The sequence below is a fragment of the Theropithecus gelada genome, chromosome 7b (assembly GCF_003255815.1).
Source record: "Theropithecus gelada isolate Dixy chromosome 7b, Tgel_1.0, whole genome shotgun sequence".
Taxonomy (NCBI): Eukaryota; Metazoa; Chordata; class Mammalia; order Primates; family Cercopithecidae; genus Theropithecus; species Theropithecus gelada.
Genome location: NC_037675.1, coordinates 91,711,701 through 91,730,960, shown reverse-complemented (window position 1 = coordinate 91,730,960; position 19,260 = coordinate 91,711,701). Strand labels below are relative to the sequence as shown.

The following is a 19,260-nucleotide window of genomic DNA, read 5'->3' as shown; positions in this document are numbered from 1 at the left end:
TATTATGGTTTTAATTTCTTAAAACTTCCATATTAATTCTTACTTTTCTGCGGTGGAAAGATAGGAGGCATTGGGATAGACTATTTCCATCCCAGTTACCTGAAGTGATCTGCTGAGAAAGACAAATGCTGCCCCAATTAATTGAGGTAACTTAGTCAAAGATTTTGGCAGAACCTGAGATTTAAAGTTGAAGACATGCAGGAATTACTGCCCCTATTGTCATACTAAGCTCCTTTTTGTAAGTACTCTGCCAGGGACTTCAAAGCTTTAAGGGTGTCTATTTTGGACTCATAGAACCTAATTCTTATGCAGGTCTGCAGCCTTCGTTAGAGTCTATCCATTCCTTGATTAGATGATTACATTTGCATCTCTGGTTTCTAATGTATTTCCTATCTAATACAGATCTTTAACTCCCTGGGATCCTAATAAATATATCTTCATTTACCTACCTATTTTCTCTTGCAAATACTTCAGTATATATCTCTAATATATAAGAACTTTAAAAAGTCATCTCAGGCTGGGTGCGGTGGCTCAGGCACAGGCACCCAACACTTTGGGAGGCTGAGGGGGGCAGATCGCTTGAGCCCAGGAGTTCGAGACCAGCCTGGGCAACATGGTGAAACCCTGCCTCTACCTGAAAAAAAAAAAAAAAAAATTTGCCAGACATGGTGGTGTAGCCTGTGGTCCCAGCCACTTGGGAGGCTGAGGTGAGGGGATTGCTTGAATCAAGGAGTTTGAGGCTGTAACGAACAGAGGTCGCACCACTGCACTCCAGCCTGGGCCACAGAAGGAGACCTTGTCTCAAAATAAATACATAAAGGTCACCTCAGTGATATCAGTACCTTAGTAATTCTAACAGAATTCACAAGAATTACTTACGAATTGCTTGTACTCTGCGTACCTTCTTATTTCTCCATCTATCTTAAAAAGGTCTTTTTACAGTTTGTCCAATCAGAATCATAATGAGGTGAGGCCAAAGATACATTGCATTTGCTTGATGTGTCTGTAAGATCTTCGTATCTATTACAATCTCCTGTGCTCTTAAAGCCATTGATATGTGAAGGAAGCACAGTTGTTTTCTATAATTTCCCACATTCTAAATTTGGCTAATTGTTTCTTGGTGGTACAAAGTCTTCTAAGTTGTTCCTTTATTCTCTATATTTCTGGTAGCAGGTGTGATTAGATTTTCGGTGGGGGGAACCAGGGTCAAGAATGCTTCATAGACAGGTATTTCATAATTATCAAAGACCCTTGAACTTGATGGGACTTTCCATTTTTCCTTGTTGTGGGGTATTTAATATGATAACCTGATTGAAGTTTGGATATCTCACATGACTTTGAGCCGAACTTGCAATCATAATTCACAAAATAACTAACACATATTAAGTGCTTTTCATGGGCCGGACTCAATGCTAGGCCCTTTATAAATATGTTCATTTAATCTTCTCAACATTTTGCAGATAGGGAAACAGATGCTTAGAGCGTTTAAGTTGACCCAGTTAGCAAGGATACTGTGAATTTAGGGGTCGAATTGGAATCCCAATTTCCTTAGTCCCTTTCCGCCGTGAACAATTCCCTCCCCCGGTTTTCGCAGTTCCGGTTCTCACAGGGTCCCAACCACTAGGAACCCGTCACTTCTCGCCCCCCCCCCCCTGGCCCCCCCCCGCCCCGATTTGCCCTGCCTCGCCCTGCCCCGCCGCGCCCCCGTCCCTTGGCCACCCTCCCCTCTGGGCCCCGCCCCTCCCGCTTCAGGGTCAAGCCCCAGCGAGCGCTGCGAAAACCACATTTCCCAGAGTGTACCGCGACGGCCGGGGTCCTCACACCGATGCTCGCTCGCCGACGCCATCTCTATAGAGAGGAACTGCGGTACGGCCTGTGGTCATGGCGCTGTTCCCGGCCTTTGCGGGGATTAGTGAGGCTCCCGATAGCGGGAGCTCCAGGAAAGGTAAGCACACAAACGAGCCGAAGAAGGCACTTGGGGGGCTTAAGAGGCCGTTTTTCGGGCCCAGGTCTAGCCTTTTGCCTTGGATTTTTGTATCCCAGAGTTCTCCGCGGCGCTGCAAAGCCTTCTGGGAAAGGCTCAAGACCTCCTCCGAGGTCTGGGGCCCAAAGGCCTGTTCTGGGCCGAGGTTGTAGAGTTATGGAGGGGTGGAGAGAGACCAGCAGATGCCCTGGAGCTGGGACTTCTCTACGATGTTGTTAGGCCCTGTTCTTTTTTCGAGCCTCAGTTACTTCATCTTTAAATTGGGAATAGTGATACTCGACATCTCAAGGAAACCCTTGATGCAAATGCAGAATGTTTTTATTACGTATTCCTTCCTTTCCTGTTTTACTTATTTGTGAAATGCTTATTAGGTTGGTATTACTTAGCAGCCTAGAGCTAGGGGATTAGTATCCAAAATCTAATCATTTTCTCTCTGGACGGGCACAGCACCCAGTGAAAAGAACTAACTTTTATTCTTGAGGGCCTACTGTATATCAGGTTATGGCTTTACACATTTTACTTAAGTCCCAGACATTTCCAGCAGAGCTGCATTGTTCAAAATTGGGGTACATAGTTCATTTAAGAAGTAATTAATCCTGGCCAGGAGCGGTGGCCCACACCTGTAGGTGGAAGGATAGTTTGAGCCCGGGAGTTCATGACCATCATGGTCAACATAGCGAGACTCCTGTCTCTTAAAAAAAAGCTGGGCATGGTGGTACACACCTGTAGTACCAGCTGCTCAAGAGGCCGAGGTGAGAGGATTGCTTGAGTCCAGAAGTTTGAGGCTGCAGTGAGCCATGATCTTGCCGCTGCATCCCGCCCTGGGGGGCGGACCTTGTCTCTTAAAAAAGAAAAAGTAATTCTAAATTATGTGCCATATGCGACAGAGCCCAATTGAGTCTTACACGTCTGTTACATCCTCTCATATAGTTCCTACACTTTTTGTAACGTTTCTCCTAATTTTTTTTTTTCTTTTGAGACAGGGTCTCACTCTGTTGCCCAGGCTGGAGTGCAGTGGCGCTGTCATAACTCACTGCCGCCTCAGACTCCTGGGCTCAACTTCCTGCCTCAGCCTCATGAATAGCTGGAACTACAGGTGTGCACCACCAGGCCTGGCTAATTTTTTTTAATATTTAGTAGAGACGAGGTCTCACTGTGTTGACCAGGCTGGTCTCAAACTCCTGAGCTCAAGCGATCCTCTGCCTTGGTGCTCCCAAAGTGCTAGGATTACAGGCATGAGCCACTGCGCTCGTCCTGTTTCTTATAATTGTGAGTAATTTCTTGTGTAAAGTTGTAGTCTTCCCTTACTAGACTGTAATCTCTATCAGGTTGTGCAGTGTTTGTCTGTTCATTGGAGCATAGTTAGCCCCAGCACAGGTCCAAAATATAATAGGTGTTAAATAAATATTTTCTAGATGTACAGATAGATAGTAGTTACTTAATAATTATGTGTTGCACGAATGCATGAGTGCACCTAAAAAGTGTATAGTACAAGATAGGATGTTATACATATCGTAGGTTAACTACAGGATTAATTACTTCTTCTTTTTATTTATTTATTTATTTATTTTTTGAGACCAAGTCTTGCTCTGTCGCCCAAGCTGGAGTGTAGTTGTACGATCTTGCCTCACTGCAGCCTCCTCCTCCCAGGTTCAAGTGTTTCTCCTGCCTCAGCCTCCCAAGTAGCTGGGACTACAGGCACTCGCCACCATGCCTGGCTAATTTTTGTGTTTTTGAGAGAGACGGGATTTCACCGTTTTGGCCAGGCTGGTCTCGAACTCCTAACTTTAAAGTGATTTGCCCGCCGCAGCCTCCCAAAGTGCTGGGATTACACTTGTGAGCCACTGCACCCAGCCCAGGAATAATTACTTCTAATAGAAGGTTCAAAGAAGGCTTTATGTAGGAACTAATTTTTTTTTCTTTTACTTTTTTTTTTTTTGAGGCAGTCTCAGTCTGTCACCCAGGGTGGAGTGCAGTGGTACAATCTCAGCTCACTGCAACCTCTGCCTCCCGGCTTCAAGTGATTCTTGTGCCTCAGTCTCCCGAGTAGCTTGGATTACAGGCGTGCGCCACCACTCCCAGCTAATTTTTTGTATTTTTAGTAGAAATGGGGTTTCACCATGTTGTCTAGCCTGGTCTGGAACTCCTGAGCTTAGAGGATCCGCCCACCTTGGCCTCCCAAAGTGCTGGGATTACAGGTATGAGCCAATGTGCCCGGCCTGCTTCTTTTTTTTTTTTTCTTAAGTAGAGACAGGGTCTTGCTATGTTGCCCAGGCTGATCTCAGACTGCTGGGCTCAAGTGATCCTCCTGCCTCAGCCTGCCAAAGTTCTGGGATTACAGGCATGAGCCACTGTGCCTAGCCAAGAGTTAAGTTTTGGATGGATCTTCAGGAGAGTAGGATTTGGACAAATAAAGATGGTGGAAGGGTATACCAGGGCCTTCAAGTCCTGCAGAAGAAAAACATGAGAACTGCAAATCATCTAGTTTGTCTGGAGATATAGTGGCATAAAGAGGAGCCTTGGGAAATGTGGTTGGGCTGGTGGTGATGAAGGGTAGTGATCTTCAATAACAAAGCTTTATCCTTTTATTTTGAGAGGGGGAAATCGAAGTTTTGCAGAGGAGTCTTACTCTTAAATAATATTTATTTGACATCCTCTGGATATCTACGATCAGGAAAATGTGTGTAAAAGTATGTTTTATAAAGTATTGTCTTTTGAAAAAATGTAAACACAACATTATCTCCTGTAGTGAAAACAAGCCATAGTTCTTTTCTGGTCATTTTCACTTACCAGTCAGTGTTCACGTTTCACAAGATGTTTCAAAAATGGGATTTTACAGTTGGATTGTTCAAGTCAATTTCCAAAATAAAGCCAACGTTGCATTTTGTGGATGTATGCCTTAGGTCTCTTTCAATATAGGTCAGTTTTTCCCTCTCCTTCATTCCATGTGGTCGATTTTTTGAGGAAACCGTGTTATTTGTCCTGTAAACGTTTCCCACCAAATCCTCATAGTGTCACTTAACATGCTTCTGTATCCCAGTATTTCATATAAACTGGTATTTAGCTCTAGTCAATTAGTTATTCAGATTTAATCTTTTTGTTGAAAGTACCTCATTGGGGGAGCAGTGCACTTACTATGGAATCATATCAGGAGGATGCCCTGTCTGACGTTTTCTGTTTTAGTGATGTTAAGATTGACCAGTGGATTCATGTGTTTGCAACCTGTTTCATCCCATATGAAGCAGCCTGTGAACCTTACAGCTAATGATTTTTGCAGCCATTTATGATTATTGTTTAGATTCATTATTATTTCATTGAGGTTGCAAAATGGTTATTTTCTAATCGTATCATTCCTCCTGTATTTATTAACATCAGTTATTCTATGAAGAACTATTGGGATACCCTGAATACAGTTTAGGTAGGAAGGAAATATAGGATAAATACTTTTTTCTTTTTATCTTTTTCTGAGACAGAGTCTAGCTGTCGCCCAGGCTGGAGTGCAGTGGTGAGATCTGGCTCACTGCAACCTCCACCTGTGGTTCAAGTGATTCTCCTGCCTCATCTTCCCAAGTAACTGGGACTACAGGCATGTGCCACCACTCCTGACTAATTTTTGTATTTTTAGCAGAGACAGAGTTTTACCATGTTGGCCAGGCTGGTCTCAAACTCCTGACCTCAAACGATCCACCTGCCTTGGCCTCCCAAAGTGCGTGAGCCACCTCGCCTGGCCTAGGATAATTACTTGATTACTTGATTCATTCCTTTCGTTAGTTTCAGAATAATGAGTTGGGGTCCCAGTAACTTCTCGAGGTGACCAGTGAGGTATGAAGTCTTTTGTTTTCATTATGAAGTCATGAATTTTTAACGTTTATATTTCAATCCATTGCAGGTAGGCTTTTTTTTTTTTTTTTTTTTTAAGAGATGAGGTTTCACCCTGTCGCCCAGGTTGGAGTGTAGTGGCGCGATCATAGCTCACTGCAATCTCCAATTCCTGGGCTCAAGCAGTCTTCCTGTCTCAGCCTCCTGAGTAGCTAGGACTACTAGTGTGCACCACCACACTCAGCTGATTGATTTATGTTTTTAGAGATGGGGTCTTGCTACATTGGTCAGGCTGATCTTGAACTCCTGGCGTCAGGCGGTGCTCCCGCCATAGCCTCCCAGAATGCTGGGATTACAGGCATGAGCCATCATGCCGGGCCTGACCCAATCATCTTTATTTAATAGCTTTCTTGCTTTCTGTCCAAAGAGATGTCCAGGAATCATCACTTATATTTTCTGTTGTGGCCTGGAGTTGGCCATTTCTCCAGGGAATCCTGGTTTCTTTTAGTGGAAAATGGTATGGATATATGAAAACCACACACTGGGTTGTTAGGGGTATCATCACCACTGTGTTGTCATTACTTCTAGACTTTTTCAGTGGATGGAACCAGGAAGAGAAAAATACATCAGGAATTCATATTAGTATTTCCACTCCAAATGTAAGATTATGAACCTTTTACTTCTTTGATTTAATTTTAAAATTTCTGTATATGTTCAAAATAACAGTGTTAATGTGACTAATACTAAGAGTTTCAGATTTTTTTATGGTTCTATTTGTTTTAAGGACGTAGCCCACAGTGGATATGCGGTCAATTTACTGAGTTTGAAAATCACTTGAAACAATTCCCTGTGTGATTTTACCACCAGTTTGATATATGGTGATATAAATGTAAATGTTTTCCATTTTTAGGCATTGTTTTTCTTTTTAATTTGATTTTGCTTTATAATGTTATAAAACACTTAGTCTAATGTTAAAATTGTAAACCAGGTATATTCAGAGAAGAAAAGCCTTCCATCTCTGTTTATCCAACATGTCACTTTCCTTCCCCTGCAGACTAACATTTTCATTATCCCATGGTATCTTCCCATTTTTTTTTCTTCCTTTCTGTATCTATAAGCAACTACATTTCCCCTCTCTTTCTTAAATGCGTACTATTCTGCATTTTACCTTGGATCCTGGAGATCGCTCTACACTCTATAGAGATCTTCCTCATTTCTTTTTACTAGTGCACAGAACTCCATCGTGTGGCTGTCACATGCTTTATTCAACTAGTCCCCTATTAAGGACATTTGGACTCTTTCCAGTCTTTTACTGTTATAAATAGAAGCAGTGTACTTTTTGCCTTACACTATAAAAATGTTATAAAAATGTAAAATAGTATTAGCAAGAAGTGGGTGCAGAGTTTCAATTAAAAAAAAAAAAATGTTAAACTCCTGGACAGGAAAGACAGCCAATACCAAAATGAGTGAGAGGGGCGCTGTTCTCCTCTTTCTGGCTGCCATTAAAAGTTAGGCCAAGGGCCAGGCACAGTGGCTTACACCTGAAACCCCAGCACTTTGAGAGGCCAAGGCGGGCAGATCACTTGAGCTTAGGAGTTTGAGACCAGCCTGGGCTCTAATAACAACAACAAAAACTAGCAGGGTGTGGTGGCGTGTTCCTGTGGTCCCAGCTACTCGGGAGGTTGAGGTGGGAGGATTGCTTAAGCCTGGGAGTTGGAGGTTACAGTGAGCTGAGGGCTCACCACTGCACTCCAGCCTGGGTGACATAGTGAGAGACTCCATCTTAGAAAAAAACAAAGAGGCCAGGATTTAAGTAGGTATCACATTCAGTAATGAGCCTGGTGGGGCTATGTTTAGTAAAATTCATTCTTTCAACCAACAGGAATAGGAGCATCCATTGTGTCAAGAGCAGCAGAGAGCGCCCAGTATCTAACCCCTTCAGTTCTGGAGCTTTTCTTCCTACCCTCAGATTGTTGACTAGGATTGTGTACCCTAAAACATTGTTGCTTGGGAATCAAATATTTGACAGATTTGGAATGGAAGATGGTGTATTAGTTTATTTAATCTTCGTATTATATGAAGCATATTATCCGTATTTGGGGAAGAAACTAAACACATTATCTTTTTCCTCCAAACCTTTTTCTTCTTGTGTCCAAACATCAGAAAATGGCACTACCATTCACCCAAACCGAAACTTAGACACACACCCATTCAGTTCTTTAGTCCTTCCAAACAACTCTGAAAGTCCTTAGTTTCTCCGTAGTCTTACTACCACTACCTAACTTTTGTCCCCTGGATTACTACAACAGCCTCCTAAAATAGCATCCCCACCACTAGTCCTACCATTGCTCCCTGAGCCACTCGCCACACTGTAGCAAGAATTTTAAAATGTCTTTATTTAAAAACAACACTATGTGACACTGGCTGGTTTAAATGCCTTACAACTACTAACCTACTGAATTCTCATAACAACTCTATGAAATTAATACTCTTCAAATGTAGGCACAGAGGGAGCCGGTAAGTAACTTCTGAAGGTCCCATGGTTAGTAAGTCACAGAGTCAGGATTTGAACTCAGGCAATTTAGCTTCAAAGTGTTTGCTCTTTTTTTTTTTTTTTTTTTTTTTTGAGATGGAGTCTCACTCTGTCGCCCAGGCTAGAGTGCAGTGGCATCTCCGCCCACAGCAACCTCTGCCTCCAGGGCTCAAATGATTCTCCTCCCTCAGCCTCCTGAGTAACTGGGATTACAGGTGTGCGCCACCACACCTGGCTAATTTTTGTATTTCTAGTAGAGATGGGGTTTTACCATGTTGGCCAGGCTAGTCTCGAACTCCTGACCTCAAGTGATCCACCCGCCTCAGCCTCCCAAAATGCTGGGATTGCAGGCACGAGCCACCATGCCTGGTCTAAAATGTGTGCTCTTAAATGCTGTTCTTTGCTGCTGATCTTTCAAACAGTATATCTGATTTTGTCACTCTCATTCAAAACATGACCATCTACCCATTGCTCTTAGGGTAATGCTAAGCTCTCAAACATGTTTTTTAAGGCCCTACCTCTCCTGCTTCATTTTGCCCCCATTTTCCCTCAGTCCCAATGTCCAAGCCACAATCACTTCTCCTATTTCTCAGTGTCTATTTCCCAGACACTTTCTAGGAGCATATTTCCTTCACTCCTCCTCCTTTAGATCTTAGCTGAGATATTTTCTAAGGCAGTTTTCTCTGATTCAGACCTTGTTTGAATTAGGGAGCGTGCTCTCATTATTCCCTGTCTATTTTCTCTCTCTCTGCATTTGTCACATTGCGTAGAAGTGACTGCTAGTAGGGTAGCTCCATGAAGGGAGTGCTGGGTTTGTCTTACTCATCGTGCATTCCTAGCACCTAGACCAATACCTGGCTGTTGGTAAAAAATTGCCAAATGAAAAAAAAGAGACTCAGAGAAGTTACTTTGTTCAGAGTTGCACAACCAAGAAACAACCAGTTTGAACATAGGTCCTTCTAACTACAGAACTTGTGTTATAAACCATGCTATGGTATTAGAACATTGGGGTTTTGGTCCTTTATATAATACCTTTGGAATTCCTGGGCCTCTTCAAATTGTAGGTTAACTGCTATGGAAGGGCTGACTTTGCTCAGGTTCTCTGTAATAATCATCTTAAATGCAGTTCTCAGCCATGTTTGCTGGTGCTTTTTGTATAAATAAGTTTGTGCTCCCAGATCCTTTGTTAGGCTTATTTATTTTAAAGGAACAAATCTCTTCCGTAATATATACACTACTTTATTTATACAATTGGCCCTAGAAATGTTTTTTGAATTACCGTCTCAGGAGGAGCACTTACGTCTGAGTTCACTCAAAGGAACTAGTAATCAGTGCTATTTCGTTATAATAGAAGGGGAATGGATGTAGAACTTGGATATTTTATCCAATTATAGTTAAAAATCTATTTTAAAGTTCAGATCTTTTCATGGCAATTCCTTCCTCCCTCTATGTGTAATAGAATTAAAGCATTTTTACTAGTGATGGAGAAATGGGGTTACATAATAAATGTTCATAAAAAGTATTTCAGCTGAAATTATTCAGTGGTGATTCATTATATTATTTTCTGTTAAATTATGCTGAAAATTTATACATGCTACATTTCTACCAGATACCTGCCTATTTTTGTTAGGCAGTAGTTCTAACGTGGTTTTTCTGCCTGATGTTTCCACATTGCTTGGTGTGTATGCATAATAAAATGTATGGCAGAGTGTTAATTTCCAGGCACATTCTAACTCGTAATTTACTAACCTGCAAGGACAAAAGCCTTGTCAGCCAGTGGGATTCTCTTTCTTAAATTGTAGGTGTTTGGTGTGCTGCTGGTCTTCTCTATAAATGTTACATCTTGCTTAGTATTGGCACAATTACCTATGTACACATTTTATATCCATCAAGTATGTAAATTACGTGAGGATGTAACTGTTGAAAAGGACTTTGCAATCTGATTAATAAAGCGTCTGTTCATCTCAGATCACTTTCTCCAGAATTCTGTTGAATTAAAATTGAATTTAACAATGCAAGTTTTTATTTGACAGTGAAGGTTATAATTATAAGCCCCATGTGAGCAGAACCTTTCTTGTTCCCCACTGTACCCCCAATACTTCGACCTGTGCCTGGGCGTGGAGTTGGTGTTCAGCAACTTATGTCATGATTAAATATACGTTTACAGTGAAGAAAGGAAGAATTATACTAGTTGTACTTTATACCTAGATAATGGATTTTTTTTGAAGATTTCAAATTTCTTCAGTTCATTTGATTAGGTGTTGGAGTATAAACATGCAAAGATGTGGTGCATATCCCCATTCATTTTATTTATTCAACAGATATTTATCGAGTCCAGTTGCTTTGTACCAAGGCACTGTGCTAGGAGTTGGGAATACAGTAGAGAATAGTCATGGCCCTGCCCTCATGGGGCCTATAGTTTGGGAAGTGACAGATGGGAGGAGGGGAGGGAGCTGGAAACTTGGATATAAGAGTTGTAAGCCAGTGGTGTTTCTTTTTTCTTTTGCCACTTGTGTAGTATCACAGTAGTCATTACTAATCTGGTCCCTATAAGGATTTGAGTTGTTGACCCTTGGCTTAGAGTATAGTGGGAAGATAATGAGATTACAATGTGAAGATTGCCATAAGAGCCCCGTGTACTAACTGCAGGGAGACTTTAGGAGAACAAGCCCCCTTAGCTGAGAAAGTGAAGAGAAGCTCCCATGGTGTGGGATGGAGAGAACTGGATGAAGAGTCACAGATTCAGGTTCAGATGCTTGCCCTTGGCCACAGCTGGGACTCCAGCTGTTGGTCTATAAGGGAGGGGGTGGTGTCCAGGTTGAGCTCTGAAGAGCCATCTCAGACCCAGCCCCTCCCTCTGAACTCCCAACTAGAGAGCATCCCTGCCTTTTCTGTTCTTCATGTTGGACTTCTCTGCAAGATTCTCTTTGAAAAGTGAGTTCCTTGGCTAAGAAAAGTTTGAAAATTCATGGACTAGAGGACTTCCAAAATCTTTCCAAGCCTGCCATACAGTGAGTATTACTTCTGATATTCCCTGCATGTCTACTGCTAATATGCTATCAAAAAATAAAATAAAACACAACTACTTGTCAGGTGAAAATACCTTTTGCTCCACAGAAGGTCATTTGATTGTCATGAAGGTCACAGAGGATCCATCATGATTCAGGTTCAAAACCCAAGAGCTGTTTTTTTTTTTTTTTTTTTTTAATAGAGTTGGAGTCTTCCTTATGTTGCCCAGGCTGATCTTGAACTCCTGGGCTCAAGTGGTCCTCCCTCCTCAGCTTCCCAAAGTGCTAGTATAATAGATGCACTGGCCAAATTTTCTTTCTTTCTGAATTTTTTTCCCCCATAGTAGTGCCATACAGCAAAGCCTCAATTGCATCCTTAAAAGCCTGGCACAGTGGTGGCACGCCTGTAGTCCCAGCTTCTTGGGAGGCTGAAGCAGGAGGATTGCTTGAGCGTAGGAGTTTGAGACCAGCTTGGGCAACACAGCAAGACCCCATTGCTCAAATTTAAAAAGCCTTTCTTGTGTCTTCTGAAGGACTTTCTTTGAAGAGTCTCGTGCTGTATGTTGTGATGTCTGTATTTCTTTACATTTTCTTCCAGCTGTCATCACTATCTAGAATATTTATGTAGAAATATGCTGGAATTGTTTGAGAGCATCTTTTCCTGAATTCTGTTTGTTCCATCTTTTTCCACTTTTCCTTTTTCATGATAGAATCTGATTATTGTGGAAATAATTTTGATCTCAGTGAGCAACAGGAACTAGTTTCACATATCTTTTGCCAGGAATTAGGCCCAAGTGAAGGGAACCAACCTCAGAAGGAAAAAAACAGTAGAAAGTTGCATGAGCATTTGTTTAGCATTTACTAGGTATGACCTTACTAATTACTTAACCCCTTTGAGTCTTAGTTTTCTCTTCTATAAAATGGTGATCATAATACCTGCCATAGAGCCTTGTTGTGAGGATTAAAAGATGAAAAGGATTTAAGTGATTAGCCTGGTGTTTGGCCTGCTGTAGGCACTTAAGTTGGAATCTGTCACTTCTTTCCCTTTTTTCTGTGCTGTTTAATATTCCTTCCTTTCTTTGGGATTTTTCTTCCTTCCTCTTTTCCTTCTTTCTCACAAGTATTTGTTGAACACTTACTATAAGCCAGTGATTAAAACAGCACCTGTTGTCAGGAGGCATACATTCTGGTGTCTCCTCCATAGTAAGATGCAAATACGGATACGGTTTGGCTCTGTGTGCCCCTCCAGATCTCATCTTGAATTGTAATCCCTATAGTCCCCAAGTGTCAAGGGAGGAACCGGTGGGAGGTGATTGGATCCTGGAGGCAGTTCGTCCCGTGCTGTTCTCGCGATAGTGAGTGAGTTCTCATGAGATCTGATGGTTTTATAAGGGGCTCTTCCCCCTTGGTTCTTTACTCTCTTCTCTGCTGCCACCACATCAAGAAGGTCCTTGCTTCCTCTTTGCCTTCCACCATGATTGTGAGTTTCCTGAGGCCTCCCCAGCTATGTGGAACTGCAAGTCAGTTAGACTTCTTTCCTTTATGAATTACCCAGTCTTGGGTATTTCTTTATAGCAGTGTGAGAACGGACTAATACAGTTACTGTAAGGAGCTAGTATCCAGAATAAAGAACTTCTTCAAAGAATATCTGTGATTGGCTAATAAACACATGAAAAGATGTTCAGCATCATTAGTCATTAGGGAAATGGAAATCAAAACTACAGCAAGATAACCCATCACACCCACTAGGATGACTGTAATAAAAAAGATAATATAACAAAAAAGGATATGGAGAAATTGGAATTCTTGTACATTGTTAATGAGAATCTAAATGGTACAGCTACTTTGGAAAATAATCTGGCAGTTGCTCAAAATGTTAAACGTGAGTTACCGTATCACCCAGCAGTTCTGCTCCTAGGTGTCCACTCAGGAGAAGTGAAAATATGTCCATATGAAAACTTGTACAGAAATATTCCGAGTAGTAGTATTCATAATAGCTAAAAAGAAATAATCCAAGTGTTCATCAACTAACGGACAGGTAAAATGTGGTAAATCCATAAAATGGGATATTATCTGACAATAAAAAGGAATGCGGTTAGTGATAGACACTACAGCATGGATGAACCTTGAAAACTTTGTAGAAAGTTACAGAAGACCACATATATTATATGAGCTCATTTATATTAAATGTCCAAAATAGGCAAATCTAGAGCGATAGAAAGCAGATTAGTGTTTGGCTAGGGGTGAGGTGGGCGGGGCAGGGAAGCAGGAGGTGGGTGATAGGGATGGACTGCTAATAGGTCTGGGGTTTTGTTTTGGGATGATGAAAATGTTTTAAAGTTCTGGAGATGGCTGCGCAACTCTGTAAATATACTAGAAATCTGTCAAATTGTACATGAATAATGGCTGAAACTTATGGTATGTAAATTATATCTCAATAAAACTGTTCAAAAATGCAGTTTCCCTCTTCTTTTGTATCTTCAACCATTTAACAGGTTCTTCCTCTTCAGGATATGAATATTCGCTGGCCTCCCATCCTAAAACAAAACAGGACAAAATACAAACCCCACTCTGGGCTCCCTTGCTGCTGCCATCCCATGTTTTTTCTTCCCTTCACAGCTAAGACTCCTAAAAGTTAGAAAATAAGTAATTTAGAAATAGTTCACTGTAGAAAAGTAAGAAATTATGGATAAGCAGAAAGAAGAAAATCTTTAGACATTTAATATAATCACCTAGAGATAATCACCACAGTATTAACATTTATATAATTTTACATTAAAAGTTGACATCTTGGGTTTTTATTTCCAAAGAAGAGTATTATTATAAGGAAAGGTTTGTTAAGTTAGTGTACTAAGGTAGAACATGGAATATTTTTAAAAATATCTTAATCTTCTGTAATAATGTTAAGCATGGTGGGCTTTTATGCATGATTTGATTTTGTTTTGTTTTGTTTTGTTTTGTTTGAGGTGGAGTCTGACTCTGTCATCCATGCTGGAGTGCAGTAGCGCGATACTGGCTCACTGCAACCTCTGCCTCCTGGGTTCAAGCGATCTCCTGCCTGAGCCTCCCCAGTCGCTGGGTTTACAGGCGTGTGCTACCACCCCTGGCTAATTTTTGTATTTTTACTAGAGATGGTTTTTCGCCATGTTGGCCAGGCTGGTGTCGAACTGCCAGCCTCAGATGATCTGCCCTCCTCAGCTTCCCAAAGTGCTGGGATTACAGGTGTGAGGCACCACGCCCAGCCAGTTTGATTTTTTAACTTTTAGGAATTGTCTGAATCAAATTTGAGGTCATAAAAACCTAATGCATTGGAAGCTTTCACTCTCATTAGACAGTGTGGGTGGATGGAATGCATAATGCCTTGTTGCCTTTTAGCCCATACTTATTACATGGCTTTTGCTTAAGCTGCAACTTGATATCATGGAAGGATTTTGGTCTTGAATATTTTCGGGTGTTTTAAAGCCATGCCCTGTGAAATAAAAATTTCATGGATTCTGTTCAGCTTCTGTGGACTTTGGACTGACTGTTCAAAATTGGCTGACATTGGCTGTGAATTAGGATGTCAGCTGATAAGATGGATAGATCTCCTGCTTTAGAATCATATTGAACTAATTTCATTGATCTTTTCTCCTTTTGCCTGTGCAGAGTTAGACTGGCTGAGCAACCCAAGCTTTTGTGTTGGATCCATAACGTCCCTGAGCCAACAGACTGAAGCAGCCCCAGCCCATGTTTCTGAAGGGTCACCGCTGACAAGGTAGTTTTTGTTTGACAGATGTGTTTTCGTTTTTGTCAGTTTACTATGTATAGCTTAGCTGAAATGATGCTCCTTAGAAAACTCTAATAAAAGAGCTATGTAAAACTCTTACTTAAAGTAATGAGGTGATCTTTGACTATTTTCCCTTACCTTTTGTATTAATTTTTTTTTTCTTTGCTTTGCAGTGGCAAGTACGTGACACAGTTAGTGCCTGTAATTAGGCCAAGAGGGAAATGGCATCATTGTGATTCTCAAGTAACTTTACTAGCCTCATTAGTAACCTTTAGAATATCATAATTCAGATTTTTTTTTAGTTGCATTTTCAACCCTTTTGTAAAAATAGAGGGAGCTTGTATAATATAAGATTAAAAATGGCATGAAAACATCAGGGAAAGCAAGATGGCACACATCTCTCCTCAACTGTGAAAGAGTTTTGTTTTAGATCATTGAACTGAGAAATAAGTTCTCTCACAAATATAGACTAGATGATTTCATTAATAGGGTTAATAGGCTATGAAACCCCATACTCTAAATGTGTAAGAAGCCTCTGGAAATTGAGAATAGTTGATGCGTGAGAGGAAGCTGGTAGATATTAGATACTTCAGTAATGAGGAAGAAGAGCTCATTGTCATCTCCGAAAACACGGACCACAATTAAATGTTTTGTTTTTTTCTATTAACGACATGCTGACATAATATGTGGCACTGAAAATAAACCTTTTATAATGATTTTTTTTTTGAAATTTGTTGTTTTTTTTTTTAAATAAAGATGAGGTCTTGCTACGTTGCCCAGGCTTGTCTCAAACTGCCGAGCACCTTCAACAGTCCTCTTGCCTTGGCATCCCAAAGTGCTAGGATTATAGGAGTGAGTCTCCACACCCAGTCAACCTTTAATAATGTCTTAAAAAATACTATATTTGATAAGTGGTAGGTTACTTTCATTTAAAGATGTGTAAGTATGAAAGTATAGGTTTAGAAACTATTAAAATTAGAATTTCTTCACCTGTTTTTATTTTAGGTCCAATTCCTGAGTCTTGCAGGTAAGGTGTAATCCAGGAAGTTACTGTATAATATATGGGCAAATAGTAAATCTGTGTGAACATGTATAGAGTTCCCTCTTAAATATTTGTTGACTTATTTACATAGTATTATTTTTCCTACATCTTTTTAGAAAGTAATTCTAATGTTGATTTTCCCAAACAGGAGTCCTCTGAAATCAGAGCCTTCGGATGAAAGTGACACTGACAAAAAGCTCAAACAAATAAGCAGAAAAAAGAAGAAAGAGAAAAAGAAAAAAAGGAAGCATCAGCATCATAAGAAAACAAAGAGGAAGCATGGGCAGTCGAGTAGCAGCAGGTCTGAGACAGACACTGATTCTGAAAAGGACAAACCTTCCAGAGGCGTCGTAGGCAGTAAAAGGCAATCTGAGAAACCGAAGTAGGTTGCTGTTCTCAAGCACCTATGATATTTTAAGTCCTGAGTTTTTCTCCCTTAATTGTTGTCACAAATTAGATATTCAAATAACCATGTAGTCACTCAATCAGAAGAGAGCTCTGCCATTATATCAGCTTAAAAAAGAGAAGGGAAAAAATTAAGGACACGATTTTATTTGAGAAATGTTATTTAGACATAGTGATGATTGTGTGAGTCTGGTTCAGACAACAAGTCCTTGGGATTTTCAGAAGATGGCAGATGTGCCGCGGCGGGTCTGTGAGCCAGTGCACCTCACAGATAAGGGATCCCCCTCTGAGGGCCGTGGGTCTCCACGCTCAGGGTAAGGGAAGCATCTCTCTCTGCCTTCATCTATCTTTCATTCAGTCACTGCTATCAACTCCTGTGTGTATACATGATCACACACCCTTTTAAGATTAACATAGCACTTAAATAATTGTTACATTTGTCCTTTTCCTTTTCTCTTTCATATTTGTTTAAGACCACTATGTCGAAGGTGGTGGAAAACAGCTCATGACTACAGTATTTCCATTCCTTGGGGGCTTTATTTCTCCCATATTTTACTCTGCTTTCTTTTTTTTTTTTTTTTTTTTTTGGCGGGGGGACAGGGTTTCACTTCTGTTACCCAGGCTGGAGTGCAGTGACGCGATCTCGGCTCACTGCAACCTCTACCTCCCGGATTCAAGTGATTCTCCTGCCTCAGCCTCCTGAGTAGCTGGGATTACAGGCGTCTGCCACCACACCTAGCTAATTTTTTGTATTTTTAGTAGAAACAGGGTTTCACCATGTTGGCCAGGCTGGTCTTGAACTCCTCACCTCAGGTGATCCACCCACCTCGGCCTCCCAAAGTGCTGGGATTACAGGCATGAGCCACTGCGGCCTACTCTGCTTTCTAGCTTCAGCATATTGTTCAATTCATTCTACAGGATGGCCACAGCATAGGTGCTCAATACACCTTTTTCTCTGTGCCTAGTTGAATGTCTTCCTAAGTAGAGGGGTATTTGCCTGTGGGTGGGACAGGTGGTATATGGTAAAACTACCTGAATTATTGCTCATTTAACTTTCTCCTTTTTTTGCTTATATGGTCTAGAAGAGAGAAAACCTAGGTACCTGTCTAGAACATCGCTAAAAAAGAAATAGTGCTGTTGAGATTTTTGCAACTCTTCAGGATTTTTTTTTTTCCTTTTTTTAGACAGAGTCTCATTCTGTCACCCAGGCTGGTGTGCAGTGGTATGATCTTGCCTCACTGCAACCTCTGCCTCCCAGGTTCAAGCGATTCTCTTGCCTCACCCTCCCAAGTAACTGGGACTACGGGCACGCACCACCCCACCCAGCTAATTTTTGTATTTTTAGTAGAGATGGGGTTTTGCCGTGTTGGCCAGGCTGGTCTTGAATTCCTGGCCTCAAGCAGTCCACCTGCCGCAGCTTCCCAAAGTGCTGGGATTACAGGCATGAGCCACTGCACCTGGCCTTCAGGAGTTAGTTACTTCCATTGTGTGCTTAGAAGTCCCATTGATGTCAGCGAGGGCTCTGTGTTGGAGCAAGTCTGGAAACTGGCCCTTAATGTTTCCATTCCAAGAGACAGTCACTGCAGGCTTATGGGATCCCTCTGATAACAGATCAGTGTTGGAGAGCTCTACCTGTAACCCAAGCTTGTTTTTTTTTTTTTTTTTTTTGAGACAGAGTCTTGCTGTGTCGGCCAGGCTGGAGTGCAGTGGCACGATCTCAACTGACTGCAATCTCCGCCTCCCGGGCTCAAGCAAGTCTCCTGCCTCGGCCTCCCAAGTAGCTAGGATTACAGGCGTGTGCCACCATGCCTGGCTAGTTTTTGTATTTTTAGTAGAGATGGGGTTTCTCCATGTTGACTCGGCTGGTCCCGAACTCCTGACCTCAGGTATCCGCCTGCCTCTGCCTCCCAAAGTGCTGGGATTACAGCCATGAGCCACCGCGCCCAGCCCCCAAGCTTGCTCTTTAGAGGAAAAAATAAAGCGGTTGAGCAAAAAGGTTCTGAATTTGACTGAATTTTTGAGGGTAGGAATCTGGCCTGTCTTGCTTACCACTATATTCCCACAGCACTTGATGCACAGGGCCCGATAGAGAGTAAGCACTGAATTCGTTTTTGTTACGTGAATGAATGAATATATTATTGGTATCCTTACTTTTTACTGTGTCTTTAAAGCAAGCTACTTTAATTGTTATGTCTTCCCAAAACTCACCTTTTAGCTACTTGTCCTTTTTTATAGCTGGGGACAATGAGTTTTAAAGGATTTCCCGAAACCACACAGAAGCTGTCTTTAGAACTTGAAGGATAGTTAATTTCAGCCTATGCTTAATCATGTCAGGGAATCTTTATAGCCTCTTGATAGTTTTATGATCCAGATAGCATTTTTAAGTTTATTGATACTTTGTAGACTATCCTTATTAAGATTGTTCTTGTCCTTCTGTTTTACTGTCTTGTTATTAACTTACGTATTCTCTTCCTGAGAAGGTGACCTGGAAGAATTATTTATTTCCACATAGACAAGGACTGCAATACTAGTGAGTTGTGAGAGTCTTTCTGTGATGTCAGGAAAATGGGTTCATGAGGGTAGCAGACCCTGTGAGACTCTGTTTCAGGGTGATGACAAATGACCTTCCCCAGAGGCCACAGCTACTAACTGACCTTGAGTTTCTGGGATGAGCTTTCCCTCACCTTTAGGTGGAGGCAGCTC

The 19,260-nt window shown here is 41.4% G+C and overlaps 1 protein-coding gene across 3 annotated transcripts in view; it reads left to right on the top strand.

Annotated features, from left to right (window-relative positions):
* The first annotated feature begins 1,648 nt into the window (after positions 1-1,648).
* Positions 1,649-19,260, top strand: part of NRDE2 (NRDE-2, necessary for RNA interference, domain containing) — a 52,716-nt gene continuing 35,104 nt past the window's right edge. For 2 of the 3 annotated variants that reach the window (XM_025390928.1, XM_025390927.1), the window contains exons 1-3: positions 1,649-1,945; positions 14,990-15,098; positions 16,301-16,534. In XM_025390928.1, coding sequence (XP_025246713.1) covers positions 1,882-1,945; positions 14,990-15,098; positions 16,301-16,534 — 407 coding nt within the window. In that variant the 5' untranslated portion in view covers positions 1,649-1,881. The remainder of the gene's footprint in view (positions 1,946-14,989; positions 15,099-16,300; positions 16,535-19,260) is intronic. The other variant, XM_025390929.1, reaches the window with a different exon arrangement.